General features: G+C 34.1%; 1 protein-coding gene and 1 long non-coding RNA gene across 2 annotated transcripts in view; one reads left to right on the top strand and one right to left on the bottom strand.

Annotated features, from left to right (window-relative positions):
* RNF169 (ring finger protein 169) overlaps positions 1–19,782 on the top strand; it is a 76,479-nt gene that overhangs the window by 32,003 nt on the left and 24,694 nt on the right. The window contains exon 3 of the mRNA XM_019744406.2: positions 14,199–14,345. Within this exon, the coding sequence (XP_019599965.2) occupies positions 14,199–14,345 (147 nt within the window). The remainder of the gene's footprint in view (positions 1–14,198; positions 14,346–19,782) is intronic.
* LOC141572221 (uncharacterized) overlaps positions 1–19,782 on the bottom strand; it is a 38,640-nt gene that overhangs the window by 8,736 nt on the left and 10,122 nt on the right. The window lies entirely within an intron of this gene.

Below are 19,782 nucleotides of genomic sequence, written 5' to 3'. Positions count from 1 at the left end.
GTGATAAAGAATTGTAAAAGTAAGGCTACTAGCATACAAGTAAAGTTGGAAAGCTAGGAAGTGGTGGTCTAAATGTGAGAGGCTTAAAAGTGAGACTGGGAGGTAGTTTACCATGTTTCCCCAAAAATAAGACCTAGCTGGACAATCAGCTCTAATGTGTCTTTTGGAGCAAACATTAATATAAAACCCGGTATTTTATATTACATTATATTAATTATATTATATTATATTATATTATATTATATTATATTATATTATATTATATTATATTATAAAGATCTGATCTTATAGTAAAATAAGACCAGGTCTTATATTAATTTTTGCTCCAAAAGACGCATTAGAGCTGATTGTTCGGCTAGGTCTTATTTTTGGCAAAACATAATAGTTATTGGACATGAGAAGGTTTAGGGTATGATCACGGGAATAGATAACTAAAGTAGGATGGAAGAAAAGATTTGTGTAGAAGGAAGTGAAGGAACTGGGAGAACATACTGATACTGAAATCTTCAGGAATGATCACTGGAGTAATTGGAGAGAAACTTATTTGGTAAGTTTTTCTGTGAATTAGGGGAACTGACAGACAGGTAGGTAGGTGACTGCCAGAGAGAGGTGTGGGTGTTACAGTCTGATGGTAAATACTTTGAATAAGCTAGGATTTTTTAGGAATAATATGATCTATTATGTAACTTGCTTTTTTTTCACTAACAGTATGATATTTGGGGGGAGGGAAGGAGCTTTCATACAGATCCTTTTTCATCCTGAGTGATATTTCATAGTATGGATGGATGAGGCATAATTCACTTAACCATTCCATTATCGTTGGTCATTTAAATTGTTTCCCATTTCCCCCAATTTAAAAGAGAGACTGCACTGAACACACATGAACATACGTGAACAAATACCTCCTTTAGGTTAATTCCTAGAAGTGAAAGTGCAGGGTCAAATGGTATATACACTTTGTATGTTGGTGGATATCAACAAATTACCTTTAAAAAAGACTTTTCCAATTTATTCTCTCACCAACAGTAAAAGAGAGTTCCTTTTTTTCAAATCCTTGCCAAACCATTACCATTATTTTTAATATTTTGTTAATGTGCTGGATAAAATGCTATATATCATTTTTTTTCAGATTTTAAGTATTTATTTACAAAGTTCTTACTACTACAACTGCTTTTAAAATATAGCAGTAAAGAGTCATTTACTATTTAAAAGAGGCACATATATTGATATCTCCTTATTTTAATTTACATTTCCCTGATGACTAGAGAGAAGGAGCATCTTATGTTTCTGGTTATTATATGTTTTCTGCTTTTTATAACGTTTAGATATGAAAACCAATTCTATCTTTTGGGTATTTTTTATTTTGACTGCTTAATGGCATGCTTTTTCTGTTTCTTTTCTGTGCTTTTATAATGTAGTCTATGAAAAAGAAGTTTTCTGACATTTTATGAGGTTTTAAGTGGAGGGAGGATATTAGCATTTACTCAGTCCTCCATCTTGCTACATTGCTTGAGGAATCATTCTTGAAAAAAAAATGTGTACACACACATACACACACTTTTTTTTTATTAGTTTCAGGTGTACAAAACAATGCAATAGTTAGACATTTCACCCCTCACAAAGTGATAACCCCCTCCCCCCTAATCTACACATTCTTGTTATATTCTTGTCTTGAAATGAAAAAATTTGGGGGGAGAAATTATTTCAATATTGATTTCATTTTGTTTCCATTTTATATGAGCTTGTTAGTCATGTTTGTTGAAATAATTGATTCATCTCTGTTAAGTTCTATTTATTTGTTGGATTAAACTTATTTACACCATTATTTCTTCTGCTTATAGACTTTGTTAGGTGCTTAACTTTGACCACATGGTTAAATAATAGTTGCTTTGGGAAACCTATGATCCAGCATGCTCTGGTTTGTCTTCTTCGAATCGCTGGTGTCTGGGAAGTTGAAGGTAGGGGGAAGAACAGACTTAGCTTCTAGAATGCTTATTTCCCTGGTTTCTGTAGTGGGAAAGATGAACTGCTTTCGATAATTCTGTGGATCACATGAGTGGTTTAGGCTTTCTCTGAATTGGTTTACTGACCTATCCATTTTCTTTTTTCTCCCTCTCTACTTTCGTTTTGGAGGAGTATTTTCTCCCCATTGCTGGCTAAATTATTCAAGTAGTAAGCATGCAGTTCTTAGTCCTTAGAGCGCCCAGTAATCAGATACGGTCAATGAGTTGCTGAAGTGAATAATATCTCTATAAGGCAGACGTTAACTTTAGTGAAGGAATTTTTCAAAGGTAAGTAAACTTTCAGGACCTAATTATCTATGAAATTATGTATCTTTAAAGTCTTTTTTATTATCTTTCTGCCATGAATTGTAAAATATAATGTACTTCATTAACACATAAACATTTCACTTAAATCTCATTGGCTATGCAATGCATCATGAGTTGAATGTTGAGCTGGCCTTACTCCCCACCCCATTTTTAAAGTTTACTTATTTTACCTGGTAAGTTTAAAATATGTTCTGTCACATTGCAAGAAGCAGCAGATTATTTGCTTGTTTATATTAATTTTTTTCCTATTAGATTGTAAAATCTTTCAAGATGGATTTGTTAAGTCTCTTTAACTCTCCACTGCATCTAATGTAATATCTTGCACAGAGGTATTCATCAAATGCTGACTGAATCGAATTGTTGCTCACATAGTTGCAGAGCCCCTTCTTTTAAGAGAAATGACTTGTATAAGGACATACAGCTGGCTCATGATAGGACTGGATGTATTTTGATATATTTTAAGATTTCTAGAGGTGTTTTTTTTGCTACATTTGTTCTTTCTTCTTCCTCTGAAATGTTATTACGTAATCTTTGAGGGAATGCTGACTTTTGCATGTATTGACATGCCTCTTTCTGGAACCAGAAAATAGATACAGAATCTCCTAGTACATCTTTAACAGCAGGTAAGCTACATACATTTCTTTCATACTAAGAAAAAAACCCTCAAAATAATAAGTTTTAATTTTGACTGCATGGATTCTCAAAATCTAAAAATGTTAAACATGGTTGTTTTCTCCTTTTGCTGCTTACAACTACCCAGGTGAGGAGAAACAACTTTACCAAGTAATGGGCCTTTTAAAGAAAGTAACACATTTAATAAATTCAAAACATGATTAAATTCAATTAGAATGGCAGGTTATTCAGGTTATTTCTGCAATGTGCTGTCTTTCCTTGACTCTTTCATTTATGAGAGGAGAGGATCAGTAGTTGTAAGATTACAGTATTAGTATAATATTTGTATGGTGTAGAGAATAGTTTAAATGAAATCATTTCAATGCTACTTGAAAGCCAGACTAGAGAATTTTCTAGAAGCAGTTGCAACTCTTTTGTCTCTAGTACAAAATAAAATATTTTGTCAAAATATTTGATTAATGAGGGTTTTAGTAAATTAAAATAGCTTTATTTTTATAAAATGTTTATTAAAATAAGAATTATAAATGCTATGAAAGAAGAAAGTTCAGATTGTAAAAAGATTTAAAGGGAAATTTACCAGTAATCCTGCCAATCAATAACCATATTTAAATTTTTATCATAAACTTAAGCTTAAGACCGTTTACAAAATAGATTTGGGATCACAGTATACAGAGGGTGCCAAAAAAATGTATACACATTTTAAGAAAGGAAAAATCTATATTAAAATTACGCTGATGGTAAGATAAGTATATGTGTTTTATTCTAAACTCTTTAAGGATGGCTAGTTAACAGCTGAAGTACTGTTAGGTTGGTGCAAAAGTAGTTGCGGTTTTTGCAATTGTTTTTAACCTTTTAAATTGCAATTACTTTTGCACCAACCTAATAATAGGGAATACACACTCTTGAGTAGTAGCATTTAAAAGACTAATCTGAACCTTCACTGCAGAGGCTCCTGTGAGGTCTTCAATTATTTCTGTAATCACTCAGTACCAAGTGAGGTTTGTTGACTAGCATAATGGATGTTATAAATGATTTCTAAATTTTTGATTTTTGCAATATTCAAACAAACAGAAGTTGAGAGCAATAAAATGAACCCCTGTATACCCATCACCCAGATTCTACACTTATGAACGTAAATAATTTTTCATGGTGAAGTAAGTATTTTTCAAGACGTGGATTAATTACAATTATTGTACAGGCATCTATGCTCTTTCATGAACAGGATTTAAGAATTTAGTGAGCTCAACAGCAAGTTCCTTCCATGGAACATTGCCCTACGGGTAGGAATTCTGTTTGGCTGTGTTTTTAACTATATAAGTGGAAAACTCACCTACCTGATTCTGACCAGAAGATTAGTTGAATCCTGCTTCATTCAAACAGGCTTTGAATGAACCTGCCATGCTAGATGTTTATTGTAGTATCTAAAAGGATAGAAAACTAGCTGGAACTTCATTATACTTATAGAATAGGTTATGACTTGTAAAAAAAATTTTAAGTGCTATAAAATATATGTAACATAAAATTTGCCATTTTAAGTGTACAGTTCAGTAGGCTTAAATAAATTCACAATGTTGTACAACCATCACTGCTATCTTTTTCCAAAAGTTTTTCATCACTTCAAACAGAAACTCTGTATCCTTGAATCAGTATCTCCCCATTCCACCATCCCCGCAGCCCGTGGTAACCTAACCTACTTTTTATTTCTACAAATTTGCCTATTATAGATATATAAGTGAAATCATACAGTATTTGTCCTTTTGTGTCTGGCTTATTTCACTTGGCACAATGTTTTCAAGATTCATCCACACTGTAGCATGTTTTAGTACTTCATTCCTTTTTCATGGCTGAATAATATTCCATTGTATGTATATATCACATTTTGATGGACAAAGGTTGTTTTCACTTTTTGGCTGTTGTGAATAATGCTGCAGTGAACACTGGCATACAAATATTTCAGTCTATTTTGAGTTCTTCTGGGTTACTGTACTTTGCCATGTATAATACGCTCCTTTGTGTAATGTGTACCCACGTTTTTGGCCCAAACTTTTGGGGAAAAAGTTTCATTTTAATTTTTTAATTCAAATTTTTATTTGTTTACATCTAGGTACTTGTTTCTGTATTGTAAAGGAATTTTAGCATTTATTTTTTAACATTATGGTACAAGAAATTTTATGTGACAAATAATTACAAAACACATGAACAGATACAAGGTACAAGAAATTTTATGTACTGGTAACAAATTTATGATATTTAGCATCATGGATGGCCAAGAACTCTTCATTGTTGCAAGTTCGTCATAAATTCAACAAAACCGATTATCGTATTCCAGGGTATTTTACATACAGATACCATTATTGATTTCTAGAGTTACACTTTTAACTCATAAACATAAATAAAAGAATTAAAAACATTTATATAGATATGGAATTAGTACTACCCATGTGCATCCTTATTTTTCCCTCACAAATTTGGGCCAAAAAGTGTGCATTATACATGGCAAAATACGGTATGCACCCAGGAGTGGAATTGCTGGGTTGCACAATAATTGTAATTTTTTGAGAAATCATCAAACTGTTTTCCACAGCAGTTGCACCATTTTACATTCCTACCAGCAGTGTATAAGGATTCCAGTTTCTCCACATTCTTGCTAGCACTTGTTTTTTTTTTAAAATAGTCATCCAGTGGGTATCTCATTGTAGTTTTGATTTGTATTTCCCTAATGAACAATGATGTTGAGCATCTTTTCATGTGCTTATTGAGTTTTTGCACTTTGGAGAACTGTCTATTCAGGTCCTTTGTTCAGTTTTGAATTGGGTTGTCTTTTTGTTGTTGAGCTGTAAGAGTTCTTTATGTATTGTGAATATTAAATCCTTATACTATATACTGGGGATGTCAAAAAAATGTATACAAGTGGACACTTAGTGTTGCTTAAGTAGTCGTTTGCTATAATAAGAAGTGTCTGGACACTGGTAACCACTTTGAGCACCTCTTGTAAGAGCAGAAGTCAAACTGACTTGTATTCATTCATCTTTTGTTACTTGTATATATTGAGTATTACAATTTTAATAGTTTTCCTTTCTTAAAATGTGTATACATTCTTTTGGCACCTCTGTATATATGATTTGCAAATATTTTCTTGCATTCTATAGGGTGTCTTCAATTTTTTTGTTAATGCCCTTTGCACATAAGTTTTCAGTTTTTATGAAGTCAAGATTATCTGTTTTTTTCTTTTGTTGCGTGTGCTTTTCTGTTTGGCTTTTTCACTCAGCATAATTATCTTGAGATTCATTCACTTTGTGGCATGTATCAATGGTTTATTCTTTTGTATTGCTGAGTGGTATTTCACCATATGGTTTTGTCAGTTTGTTTTATCTATTTTGCCTGTTGATAGACATTTGAGTTGTTTTCAGTTCTTGGCTATAACAAAATAAAGCTGCTATGAACATTCATATACTAATCTTCGTAGAGATGTTTCCTTTTTTCTTAGGTAAGTACGTAGGTCTGAAATGGCTGGATCATGTGGTAGGTGTATGTTTTATTTTTTTAAGAAACTCCCAAACTTTTCCAAAGTGATTTTACCATTTTAATTCCTACCAATAGTATATGAAAGTTCTGGGTTTCTCTCAGTCTTTGCCAACATTTGGTATGGTCAGTCTTTTTAATTTTGGCAATTCTAATTGGTATGTAGTGGTATCTTATTGTCATTTTAATTTGCATTTTCCTAATGACTAATGATGTTGAGCATCTTTTCATGTGTTTATTTGCCTTTTGTGTATATTCTTTAGTTTAATGTCTGCTCAAACGTTTTGCCTTGTTTTTTTTTTAAAGTGAGTCGTGTATTTTGAGATTTTTACATATTCTGGATACAAGTGTTTTATCAGGTATATGCTTTGCAGATATTTTTATCTCAGTCTGAGTTAGTCTTTTCATTCTCTTACAGTCTTTTGAAGAGAAATTTTTAACTTTCAAAATTACAGTTTATACATTTTTTCCTTTGTGCATGTGTACTTTTGGTGTTATATCTAAAAATTCTTTGCCAGCTCAAGGTCACAAAGATTTTCTCCTATGTTTTCCTCTGGAAGTTTTATAGGTTTAGGCTTTATGTTTAGGTCTATGATTAATTTTGACTTAATTCTTATCTAGCGTGGGGTAGAGATCCAGTTTCCTTTCTGTGCTTATGGAGGTCTCAGTTGTTCCAGCACCATTTGTTGAAAAGACTATCTCTTGTCCACTGGAATTTCTTTGCACGTTTGTCAAAAATCGGTTATCCATATACTTGTGAGTTTATCTCTAGGCTGTATATTCTATCTGTACCATTGATCTATTTGTTTATTTTTACACCAATACCATGCTGTCTTGATTATTGTAGCTTTATAATAAGTCTTGAAATCTGATAGTGTTAATCTTCCAACTTTGTTCCTCTTTTTCCAAGTTATTTTGGCTATTCTTGGTTTTCTGTATATCTACCTCAATTTTAGTATCATCTCACCAATTTCTACAAAAAAGCCTGCTGGGATTTTGATTGGGATTGCACTGAATCTATAGATCAATATGGGGAGAACTGACATCTTAATAATATTGAATTTTCAGACCCATCAACATGGTATATCCTTCTATTTATTTAGGTCTTCTTTAATTTCTCTCAGCAATGTTTTGTGGATTTCAGTTTCCACATCTTTTGTCAGATTTATCTTAAGTATTTTACATTTTTTGATGTTACTATAAATGGCATTTAAAAATTTTCCATTTCTAATTGTTCATGTGAGTATATAAAATACAACTGATTTTTATATTTTGATATTCTATCCTACAACCTTGCCCAACTCATTTAGTAGTTCTAGTAGCTTTTTTGTAGGTTCTATGGATTTTGTGCATGGATGATTATGTTGTCTTCGAATTATGACTATTATTATTGGAGGACTTTATTACCAGATTTCAAGACTTACATAATATTAGTCATCAAGATAGTGTAATATTAGCATAAGGAAAAGGCATATAGATCAAAGGAATAGAATATAGTCCTGGAACAGACCCACTTATATATAGTCAGTTAATCACACAAAGGCACAAAAGTAATTAATTCCGTGGCAAAACAATAGTCTTTTCAACAACGGTGCTGGAACAAACTGAATATCCTATGAATAAGTAAAAGTGAATCTTGATCTCTGCTTTATACAATATACAAAAGTTAATTCAGAATGGATCACAAACTAAATGTAAAAGCAAAAAGTATGCAGAAGAAAACAAATTTTTGACCTTGAGGTAGGCAAAGATTTTCTAGACAGGAGCACAAAAAATCCTAATAACAGAAATAAAAATTGATATATTAGACTTTATCACAGTTAAAAACTTCTACTCATTAAGGAAATAAAAAGGCAAAGAGAGGGAGAACATAGTCTCAAAATGATATCTAACAACGGACTTGTATCCAGCATTTATAAAGAACTCTTGCACCTAAGTAGTAAGGTTAAAAAAATAGGGTAAAAGGTTTGAACAGCTACTTCACAAAAGAAGATATGCTACTAAGCACATGAAAAGACACGCAACATAATTAGCCAGCAGGGAAATAGTTATTAAAACCCCAGTGGGGTATCACCTTACATACTCTAGCATGGCTAAAGTTAAAAGGCTAACAATTCCGAATGGGAGAATGTGAATCACCTGGAACTCGCGTGCATGGCTGGTTGGAATACACAGCACACTCCATTTTATTGCACTGCGCTTTATTGTTCTTCACAGATGTTGTGTTTTTTAAAAACTGAAGGCAAGACTCTCCAGCAAAAACAGTACAACTCACTTTATTGTGATTCTTGCTTTATTGTGGTGGCCTGGAACCCACCCACAATATCTCTGAGGTATGCTGGTAAAGTGGTATAACCACCATGGGAAACGTTTTGGCAGTTGCTTTATAAATTTAAACATATACTTAATGTGTGATCCAGCAATTCCTCTTATAGCTATTTACCCAAGCAAAATAAAAACATCTGTCCACAAAAAGACACGAATGTTCATAGCAGAATGTTCTTAACAGCCCACAACTAAATAAAACCCAAATGTCCAACACTTGAATGGATATGCAAATTGCGGTATATTCATATAATGGAATATAAATCATCTATAAAAGGAATGTCTGAATAATAAACTCAGTAGCATGATGAATGTCAAAACTATGTTGAGTGAATGAAGCCTGACACAAAGGAATATCACTGTATGATTTTATAATAGGCAAAACTAATCCGTAGTCATAGATATCAGATTAGGGGTTGCATAGGCCAGAACAGTCTGGGAGATTGATTGCTAGTGGGCTTGAGGGGACTTTCTTGAGTGGTAAAAATGTTCTATATCTTGATTAGGGAGATGGTTACATAGGTTTATACATTTGTCAAAACTCATTGAGCTATACATTCTGTATGTGTTCATTTTATCATATGTAGATTAAGTCTTCACGTAGTTGATTTTTTAAAAAAATCAATTCTTAGTGTAGATCTAAACGTGAAGGGTCAAATAATAAGCTCCTTAAAGATAACATGGGAGACTTTCTTACAGGATATAAAAAGCACTAACATTAAATTAAACTGCATTAAAACCTGGAACTTCGTATCTTCAAAAGGTACTACTAAGAGAGTGAAAAAGGCAAGTTACTGTGTGAGAGGGGGGAAAAAGTATATGTATATACACACACACACACGTATATGTATTTTGTAGAGTAGCCCCCCTTTATTTGTGGGGGATATGTTCCAAGAACCCCAGTGTATGCCTGAAACTGCAGATAGTACTGAACCGTAATACATTGTTTTTTCCTATACATACACACCTATGAAAAAGTTTATATATCAGGCACAGTAAGAGATTAACAATAACTAGTAATAAAATAGAACAATTATAACAATAAGTGTTACTTGAACACAAGCACTGTGATATCCCAACAATCAATCTGATGTGGCTACTAAGTGACTGACAGGTGAGGAGCGTATACAGGAGCATATACTGGACAAAGGGATGATTCACGTCCTGGGCGGGACAGAGCAGGACAGTGTGAGACTTCATCATGTTACTCAGAACCACACGAAATTTCAAACTTACGAATTGTTTATTTCTGGAATTTTCCATTTACTATTTTAGACCATGGTTGACTGTGGGTAACAGAAACTGCATAAAGCAAAACTGTAGATAAGGGGGACTACTGTATGTATATGTATGTTTTTCTTTCCTTGAAAATTGCCTCATATCCAAAAAAATATAAATAACTCCTACAAATTACTTGGGGAAAAGCTAAAATATCTAAAAGAAAAAAGGGGAACTGTGTGAATAGGCACTTCATAAAAGAGGATTTCCAAATAGTAAACATATGAGAAGCTGCTCTACGTCTTTAGTCAGAAGAGAAATGCAAATTGAAGTCATAATGCAGTACAAATATAGACTCACTGGAATGTCTGAAATAGACAAATAGTGTTGAGTGTTAACAAATCTGAGAACAACTGTTATTCTGCCACACTGGGGCATGGGAATGTAACTTGTACAACCAGTGTGGTAAAATGTGGCAGCATACCCATACCTTATGACTAAACAGTTTCTTTTCTAGAATATACCCCACAGAAGAGCATGTGTATCAGGATACATATTGACAACTGTTCATAGCAGTTTATGTGTAAATAGCCAAAAATTAGTAACTACTCAAATATCTGTCAGCGATAGAATGGTTGAATTGTTTTGTAGTCAAGCAATGGGATACTATAAAACAAGGAGAAAGAAACTGTATGTACCTACCTGGATGCATCTCACAAATAGAATGGTGTCTGAAGGAAGAGAGATTTAATACACATATAAGATTCCACTTATATAAAATTCAGAAATAGTAAAATGACTTTTTTAGTGTTGGAAACTGGGATTGTGGTTACTTTTGGGTGAGAAGTAGGCACAAGGGGTATTGGTAACATACCGTTTTTTGATCTGGATGGTGGTTATGTGGATATGCTAATTTTGTGTAATTTATCATGCTTTACAGTTATGATTTGTACACTTTCTGGGTATAACACTTTGATTTTTTTAAAGTTTATTTTTTAAAATTATGGCAAAGTAAAGATATTTTTAGGAAAAACTTGCATGGTATTATTAGTAGTGTGACTGAGTATAAGATTACAGAAGTCAGTAGTTTTTCTCTAGTAATTAGTATCTGAAAGGGAAGCAATAAAGTCACTGCGTTTACAGTAGTGGGCAGCTTCCCTGTTACGGCCTGAGATGATCTTGTTTGGGCTCCTGCCGCTCGCCTCTTGCCTTTCAGTCCTAGGGCTTCTCTGTTGTTGCTGCTGCAGTGCCCACCTTGGGAACGTACTCCAGTCCTACAAACCAGTGTGAGGGGTTTTAACACCCGTGAACAAGCTTGTTGGTCAGTGGGAGGTGGGAGCCAATAGATACATGCTTCCCTTTTTCTCCCATCTCTGACAGTCTTGAGATGCATATCTTAGTTTCTCATTTTGTTCTCTGTAGCCAATGATTGGGCCAGTTGTCGCACCCCGTTTATTGGGTGTCTTTTCTTGTTATGCTACTCCATCCTTAACTCCTGCTCCCCAATAAAGTATTCATGCATAAGCCTTCTTATCAGACTCAGCTCGGCCCACCGTCTAGCCCAAAATGCCAATAATGCTGAGGTCGAGAAACCCTGGTATCTGAAGCCACTGGCTTGTTTTAAAATTCAAGCTCTTCAATATTCAGTCACTGTGACTTTGGGAAATAACCACTGCGTGTTGATTTTTGTGTCTATAAAATGATAATGATAGATACAAACAGAGCCCTTAAGGATTAAATGAGGTAAGCTCTATAAATGCAATGCCTGGGACATAGAAGACTTTAATAAATAACAGCTATTGCTATTTCTTACTAGAGTTTATATGCTACTTTCTGAGGCTCTCAGAGGCATTTTTCCCTGAGTATAAAAACTCTTTCCTAGAGACCAAGTTCTCAAGTCCTTACAAATAACCACAAAAAAATAACTTCTGCAGAATCGAGTATGGAGAAAGCAGCAACATGATTCATGTGAGGATTTAAATGGATATACGGATTTTTCAGTTGTGTAAACTTTTAGCTTTAAGATGATGCTGTGTTAGCAGACTCAGCCTTGCAATGAAAAGGTGGTTTTGCCGGCAACCCAAGTCTGTTGTTATAAACTTTGAGAACAGCAATAAACATTATTAGGAGGCTGAAGGATACATTCTAAAACACTTAGGAAGGCCAACTCTGCCCAAGTCAAACAAGAACACAAGAGAAGACGAAGAAAAGCAAATCCATAACCAGGGAGAAAGCAAACCTGAAGTCTGTGCTAACTGCCCACATGAAAGATCAATGCCTTTTAATGATATTACTGACCATTTAATGATCTTTTAATGATCTCACTTACATATATAATATGTAAATTCCATTAAGCACTAAACAAGTTAACACTAAAATATGTAAAACAGAAAATTTAATAATATTTTAAATAGGAAAAAGTATATATATATATATATATACTTTTTCCTATTTAAAATATTATTAAATTGGCGTTAAATATTAAATATTAAATATTAAAACATATATATAGGCGTTATCCTGTGCATTTAGGATGTTTAGTAGCAACCCCTGGCCTCTAGCCACTAGATGCTAGAACACACACACCCCCACCCCTAAGTTGTGACAACCAAGTGTCTCCAGACATTGCCAGATGTACCCTGAGAGGCAAGATCACTAGCTGGCCTGCGATAAACCTTAATTTGAATTCCAGCGCTAGGGCTATGACTGTGCATTTGAGCACATTACCTTACTCTTAAACCTTAGTTTCCTTAAGTGAGATAAGGTGAGTACTGGTATAGTGCTTAGCTCAGCACCTGACACAAAGAGTTCAATATAACAATCATTACGATGCTAAACCCAGTTCTCTTTAGTGCCACTCTCTCTCTCCATCCTCTAAAAGTGAAATGCCCTTCTGTGTAGCCTGTGGTCAAGTCGTTAAACAAGAATTTCTCAGTAAGATCATTAAAAGGCATTGATCTTTCCTGTGGGCAGTTAGCATAGACTTCAGGTTTGCTTTCCCCCTGACTATGGATTTGCTTTTCTTCCTCTTGTGTTCTTGTTTGACTTGGGCAGAGGTGGGAGTACCTTATTTCATTTGAATCTGCTCCTAACATTACATTGTATATGGTGTTCTTTAAATATTCATAACCTCTTGAATTAGACTTAATGTGTTAAAGACTAGTTCAGGCTTACAGGAATCAGACCTGTAAAAATTGGAAAGGTAAGATTAAATCTTTATTGTTGTTTCGTTTTTTTCACTGAGGCAACAACCAATTAAAGTATTTATTCTTTAGCTTTACTTTTTTGCAAGTATTTTGCAAATGTTAGTAGCCTGTAATTGCTTTGATACATATTATGTGATTTAAATTTTATTAAAACCCTGGGCAATGAAAAGAGAATACCAGATTAGGAAAGGGAACTCTTGATGTACTATAAGTACACAGCAAGACACTACATTAAGTACTTTATTATCTCATTTACTTATAGCACTATCTGCAAAGTAAGTAGCATTATCCCTGTTTTGTAGGTGAGCATATGATGCTTTATTTGCCGAACATCATATAGCTGGTAAATAAGTGACAGAACCACTAGAACCCAGGTTTTTATTCCAAAACCTATCTTGTTTTCATAATGCCATGCTACTTCCCCCAAATGAGGAGCATATGCCTTTGCCTTAAATTTCTTCATGTATCTTGACCTATTCTCTGAATCACAAAATAGCATAAATTGTAGGACTTTGGAACTGTGATCAGTCTTTTTTTTTTTTGTTACTACTAGTGCTACAGACCAGTCTTGCCTAGCCCAGCTTTTCTGGCCCTGTGGCCTACCTCTCTGCTGCTCTCCTGGTCCATTACATTTGTACCTGGCTTATGGGAATAAGAAAGTCTTTAGGTTCAACCTTTTTTGGCTAAATGAACAAATTATTTTTTGATTGTGTGTATTATCTTATTTTATGGGTTCATACTGCTTAAGAATTCAGAGCAGTTAAATCTTAAGCCATGAAGGGTATGTTTGGCAAGAGTCAAGTACAAGCAGACATTAAAAATTAAGAGGACTTTATATCTAATAAGGAAAATAGTATCAAAATTGCCATGTGATCTGTTTGTTCTCATAGACACTGAATAAAAGATGTTTTTAAGTGAATAGTTGCCTAAAACTCTTCTGTCTTGGTATGATTTGTAATTTTAGCTCAGAGAAGAAAAGTTACAAGACGAGAAAACCTCTGAAGATCAAATCCACAAGCTGTTACCAGAGGATACAGAAACAGGGAAAAGGAAAATGGATGAACAGAAAAAAAGAGATGAACCACTAGTACTGAAAACAAATCTGGAGCGTGTAAGTAGATCATCTTTTTGACAGACATCTGCCTCAAAATCAGTAATTAGCCCAGGTGGCATGGATCTGCAAAACCAGTAACAGTCATTGACTATGCAGTTTAAGAGTCGTCAGGAATTTAGTGTCCAGATGAGAGCTGGAGAAAATAATTTATGAATGGGACAGTGAGACTTGTGTGGAAAGATTAAGGGAACAGTGGGAAAGGATTGGAGGAAAAACCTAGTATACTACTTGTCGTAAGTTTTATATGTGTATTGTCATTTTGACTTACGTGTTGTCATTTGACATTTGAGTTTTGTATGTCTTATATCCTCTACTAGAGTTCCTGAAAGCTTGACTTTTACTTCCCTGTTTTCTTTATAATGCCCTAAGCAGCACAGTGGTAGATACAAGATATTAGATTATATGAGATTAGATACTTAATTTAAACTTAACCTAATTACACTTCTAATTGTGCCTTATCTTGCCTGATTTTTTTTCATTACTTATTTACCAAGCAAATTACTGGAAAAGATTGTAAGTGGTTTAACTTACATAAGAAAGTGCTTTTGGAGGGTCTACTGAGTAGCTCAGGTGGGTAATTACGATTGAGTTTTTTTTCTTTAGTAAGTCATACTGGATTGTACATCTTTTATTGCTTGCTGAATGTACTTAACATATCTTTTAGAGTCATATCTTTTAAAATAGTTTGTGATTGAGGCTTGTTAGTATTTCCATTATATTTCCAATTAGCCAGAATTAATAAAGCTTTACTGTATAAAAATACAGACAACATAGAATAGAAACAAAAAACAAAAAAAATCTCTGGATCAGAAGTTTGCCTCTTAAACAGGTCCCAGCATGAAATAACTTTGGCCAGGTTATTTAAGTTCTTTGTGCTTTTGATTTACTCTTTGCAAAGGCATTTTTCCTGAATTTCAAAAATTTAAGTTATTTAAGCTTTCTTGGATTGATAGTATTTGCTGATTGTCAACAGGCATGTGGGGCTTTTAAATTCCAGTTATAATAATCTTTATCATTTAATTATTAAAAATAACTTGTTTTTATTGGTAATAGCCAGTTATGCAAAATGTTTAGTGCAAAAACACATAAAATCTGATCTATGAACACTTCGTGTTTTAGATTTTTGTGATTTTTACCCTTTTTCTGTTTGCTTTTCTATTTCTGAGGACTTTTAAATGGCTCTGATTTTGCTTTAAATGTCTTAAAGAGTTTTTGGTGTTGAACAGATAATTTTGTTTAGTTTAGCCAAGGCTGAATTCAAATTGAGACCAAAGGGAAGTTCAAGTAGACGTCAGGGGAAAGCCAGCTGAAGATTATATTTTATATAGACAGTATTATGATTAAAGCTGGACTGACTATTTCCCTCTCCTGCCCCTGAAACCTCAGTGATTCCATGTCCTGTGGAATCCAATGAGAACTCTTCACGCCAGCTTTCAGGTCCTTAGTGTTATTCCAGCTTCTGTTTCCATCCTTACATCCCAAAACTCTAGGGAATGCAGATGTTGCTTTTCCCCAAATATGTACTCTGTATTTTCCCTCCTTAGAGTCTTTGCTCTCCCATCTTTATTTCACTTAAATGTCACCCAATTTACCTGTTGAAAAGCTATTCATTTTCCCATGTCCAGTTCAAAAGCTGTCACCTTCCTGGAACCTAGAGATTCCTCACTTGTTTCTCCTCTCCCATCATCCCCTCTTCCCTCCCAGCTTTCCTCCCTGTACTTTGTAACTTTTACAGCACTTATTTCACTCCCCCTTACATTATGGTTATTTGTGTATTTGTTTCTCTATTAGATTTGTAAGTTTCTTGAGTATAGGAAATGTCTTACCTATTTTTAAATCTCCCATAGTACCTTGCATAGCACAAGTGTTTATCCGTTATCAAGTTGAATTCCAATGGAGGAAGGAAAGTGCTTATTCCAGAATCAGAGATTATCATTTGTTGTTTGTTCAGAATGGAAATAAAATGGGCAATGTTTAGTTTATTATGATTTATTATGGTATAATTAGTAGCAATAATAATAATGTGAATTATTGGAAAACAATTTGGTATAACAATTATAGTTATACCAAAGATTATAAAACAAACAGTGAAAAACTGCTTGTCATCCCATAACCTAGAGATAACCCCATAAACATTTTAGTAAATATTCTGCCAGACTTTCTAAGTGCTTGTGTGTATATGTCTATACAGTATATATACACACACAGATATATGTACTGTATATTTTTTCTTTTTAGAAAATACAACCCAGTGTACTTACTGTTTTATAACTTTTTTTTATTAAATTGTAGATGTCTCTCCATGTAAATAAAGAATCTCACATCATTATTTAGTGGTCTGTTAGTATTTACTGTAGAATTTATTTAACTTAATTAATCCCTTATTGATGATATTATATTTTGCTATCTAAAACACCACTATGATGAGATTTACTTGTCTTATTAGTTCCTTAGAATAAATTACCAGAAGTGGAATGACCAGGTCAAAGGGAGTGTCCTTTTGAAGACTTGGTACTTATTACTCATTTGACCTCCACAAAGTTTGTATATAGTTATACTCCCATCGGTAGTATAAGTACTAATTTCCTCACACCCTTGCCAACTCTGGTATTATCATTCTTTTAATTTTAGGGACAACATTTTTTTAAAATATCACTTTGGGGATTATATTATGCATGTTTTACACCATTTTAGGAATCCATAGTGCTATGGGCTTATTTTTATCCAAAGGGAAAGAGGTAAATATTTTCCTATCTTAATGGTTCTAGGTTTTTGGGGGTGGAACTACTGTGTTTCCCCAAAAATAAGACTTAACAGGACAATCAGCTCTAATGAGTCTTTTGGAGCAAACATTAATATAAGACCCGGTATTATATTATATTATATTATATTATATTATATTATATTATATTATATTATATTATATTATACTATACTATACTATACTATACTATACTATACTATACTATAGTGTATTATATTATAAAGACCCAGTCTTATAGTAAAATAAGACCAGGTCTTATATTAATGTTTGCTCCAAAAGATGCATTAGAGCTGATTGTACGGTTAGGTCTTATTTTCGGGGAAACGTGGTATAGAAGGATGGGGGGCACTTTCTGTAATTATTTATTTATAATAATAAATTTATTTTTCAACAATTAAAAGGAACCTAGTGTATATTATAATACTGAAGTTTTTTCTTAAAAGATTTTAGTATTTAAATTGATAAAAATAAAATCTATCTTTCATTGAGCACTTACTACTTAATGTACTCGGTGCTTCTAATGGTTTATCACAATCTATGTGGTAGCAGTCTTTATTTTATAGATGAGGAAACTGAGGCTCAGAAAGATAAAGCAACTAACTTGCAGTGACCATGATAATAGAACTGGGATTTGAGCATTCTTTTATTTGGTACTGAATTGATTATCTAGAAAGACCTAAATACAAATTGCCATTATTTATTCCATTGAGTCTATAGATGTCAAATCTTTTTCTTTTTTTCCAGAGTTAAGAGAATATCATATAATATTTGAGAATGGGTTAGTACTATTAAAAAGCTTCTCAAGTGTGTAATTTGTACAGCAGGGTTCTTTAAGGAGTGATACCATACAAAATTGAAAAGCTTCTCTGTAGGATGGCCAGTTAGCTCAGTTGGTTACAGTGCGGTGCCCTTAACAACAAGGTTGCCGGTTTGATCCCCTTGTGAGCCACTGTGAGCTGCGCTCTCCACAACTAGATTGAAACAACTATTTGATTTGGAGTTGATAGGTCCTGGAGAAACACACTTAAAATAAATAAAAGTTAAAAAAAAAAAAAGACTCCTTCCCCTTCCTATTTAAAAAAAAAAAGAAAAGAAAAGCTTCTCTGTAAATTGTAATCCTTCAGCTATTTCTCAAAGGCTAATTTAGGAAACGTAGCCTATTGTATGTCTGTGTCCCTCAGCCTAGAGAATAACAAAGCATTTCAGGAATGCAGGGTACTCTAAGCCCTAAGACGATGCCTTGCAGGCCTGTCTACAACTTTCACTTTGATTGCCATTTGATTCTGTTAGATCACTGGTTCATCACTAGATGATTAGACATTTTTTGTTTACCTGCTCTCTCATGGTATTGGGAGTCTTAAAGAAAAGATGGTCACTTGCTCTGACAGTTTATTGTCTAAAGCAGAAGACAGACTCTTAAATAAAAAGCTCCAGTTCAGTGTGACTGGTTGCTCTCTCTAAAAAGACTCTACTATTGAATCATGAGGCAAATCATCACTATATGTTGTATGCAAAGGCACGTGTAAAAGACACTTCAAATGTAAATTGAAAGGCTCAAAAAGAGACTCTGAGAGAAAGTTAAGGTAAATGAATGAGTACCAACAGATGGAAAATGCTGACTCTAGGGGTATGTGGAAGCCTTTGCAGAGAAAGTGACACTTAAGATGCCTCTGAAGGGCCAATGAGCATTTTATAGGCCAACAATGTGGAGGGGGAATATCAGGCAAAGGAAATAGCATGTCCAAAAGAACAGAAGGTTTTAAAGACTGTGATGATAGCTGTGGAGAGTAGAAAGTAGGTTGGTTGTACCACAGCTCGAGATGTTCCCTGTGTGGGAACTGGTGTGAGAAAAACTATGAAACAAGGCTGAGTCTAGTTTTGAAGGTTATTGTATTATGCTGAGGTGTTTAGACTTGATCTTGAAGTCACCAATAGTTAAGCAGGATTCTATGTGTGCTTGAGATAGTATGGAAGGGATGAGACAGAAGAAAGGCTGAACAGAGTGAAACCAGTAAGGAGATGATTGCAATAGTCCAGGCAGAAGATGATGAGAATCTAAGGAAAGGCAATGAGTGTACACGGGAAGTTAGATCTGACAGACATTTTAGCAGTGGAATGGAGTCAAGTGGAAATAGCATGGGGGCAGTTTGGAGACCGATGTTCTGGATTTAAGTAGCAGCATTATCTACTTATTAACTCTCCAATCTTACTCCTACCTAGGCAAATTAACTACTCTGAGCCTCAGTTTGTCATCTGTAAAAGACAGGCAATAATCCCTTCTTAACAGAGCTGATATGAAAAGTAAATGAAATAAAATATTTAGATGTGTTGGGGTACTCAAAATCTCTAGACCAGGCGTGTCCAAACTTTTTTCAACGTTTTTCACCAAGGGCCATATGCGGTAAAATACACAAACAGCCGGGCTGCTCACTCGAGGTGAAGTACGTATTGCCTCACCTGGTCTAGTTAAGTAAACTAAATATATTTTTGGAATTTGCTGCGGGCCAATAAAAAATGGATTGTGGGCCACAGTTGGCCGCGGGCCACAGTTTGGACACCCCTGGTCTAGACAATGTTATTATGGCTTCGAAGAAAGGGAAAGAGTCCTAGATGACATTGAGGCTTCAGCTGGGTTGATAGTGTGGCTTAGAGAAGATAGACTTTGATTTG

The sequence above is a fragment of the Rhinolophus sinicus genome, linkage group LG06, assembly GCF_036562045.2.
Source record: "Rhinolophus sinicus isolate RSC01 linkage group LG06, ASM3656204v1, whole genome shotgun sequence".
In the NCBI taxonomy this organism is placed as follows: domain Eukaryota; kingdom Metazoa; phylum Chordata; class Mammalia; order Chiroptera; family Rhinolophidae; genus Rhinolophus; species Rhinolophus sinicus.
Note: the sequence above shows the minus strand (reverse complement) of the source record. Positions and strands in the feature narration are given on the sequence as shown.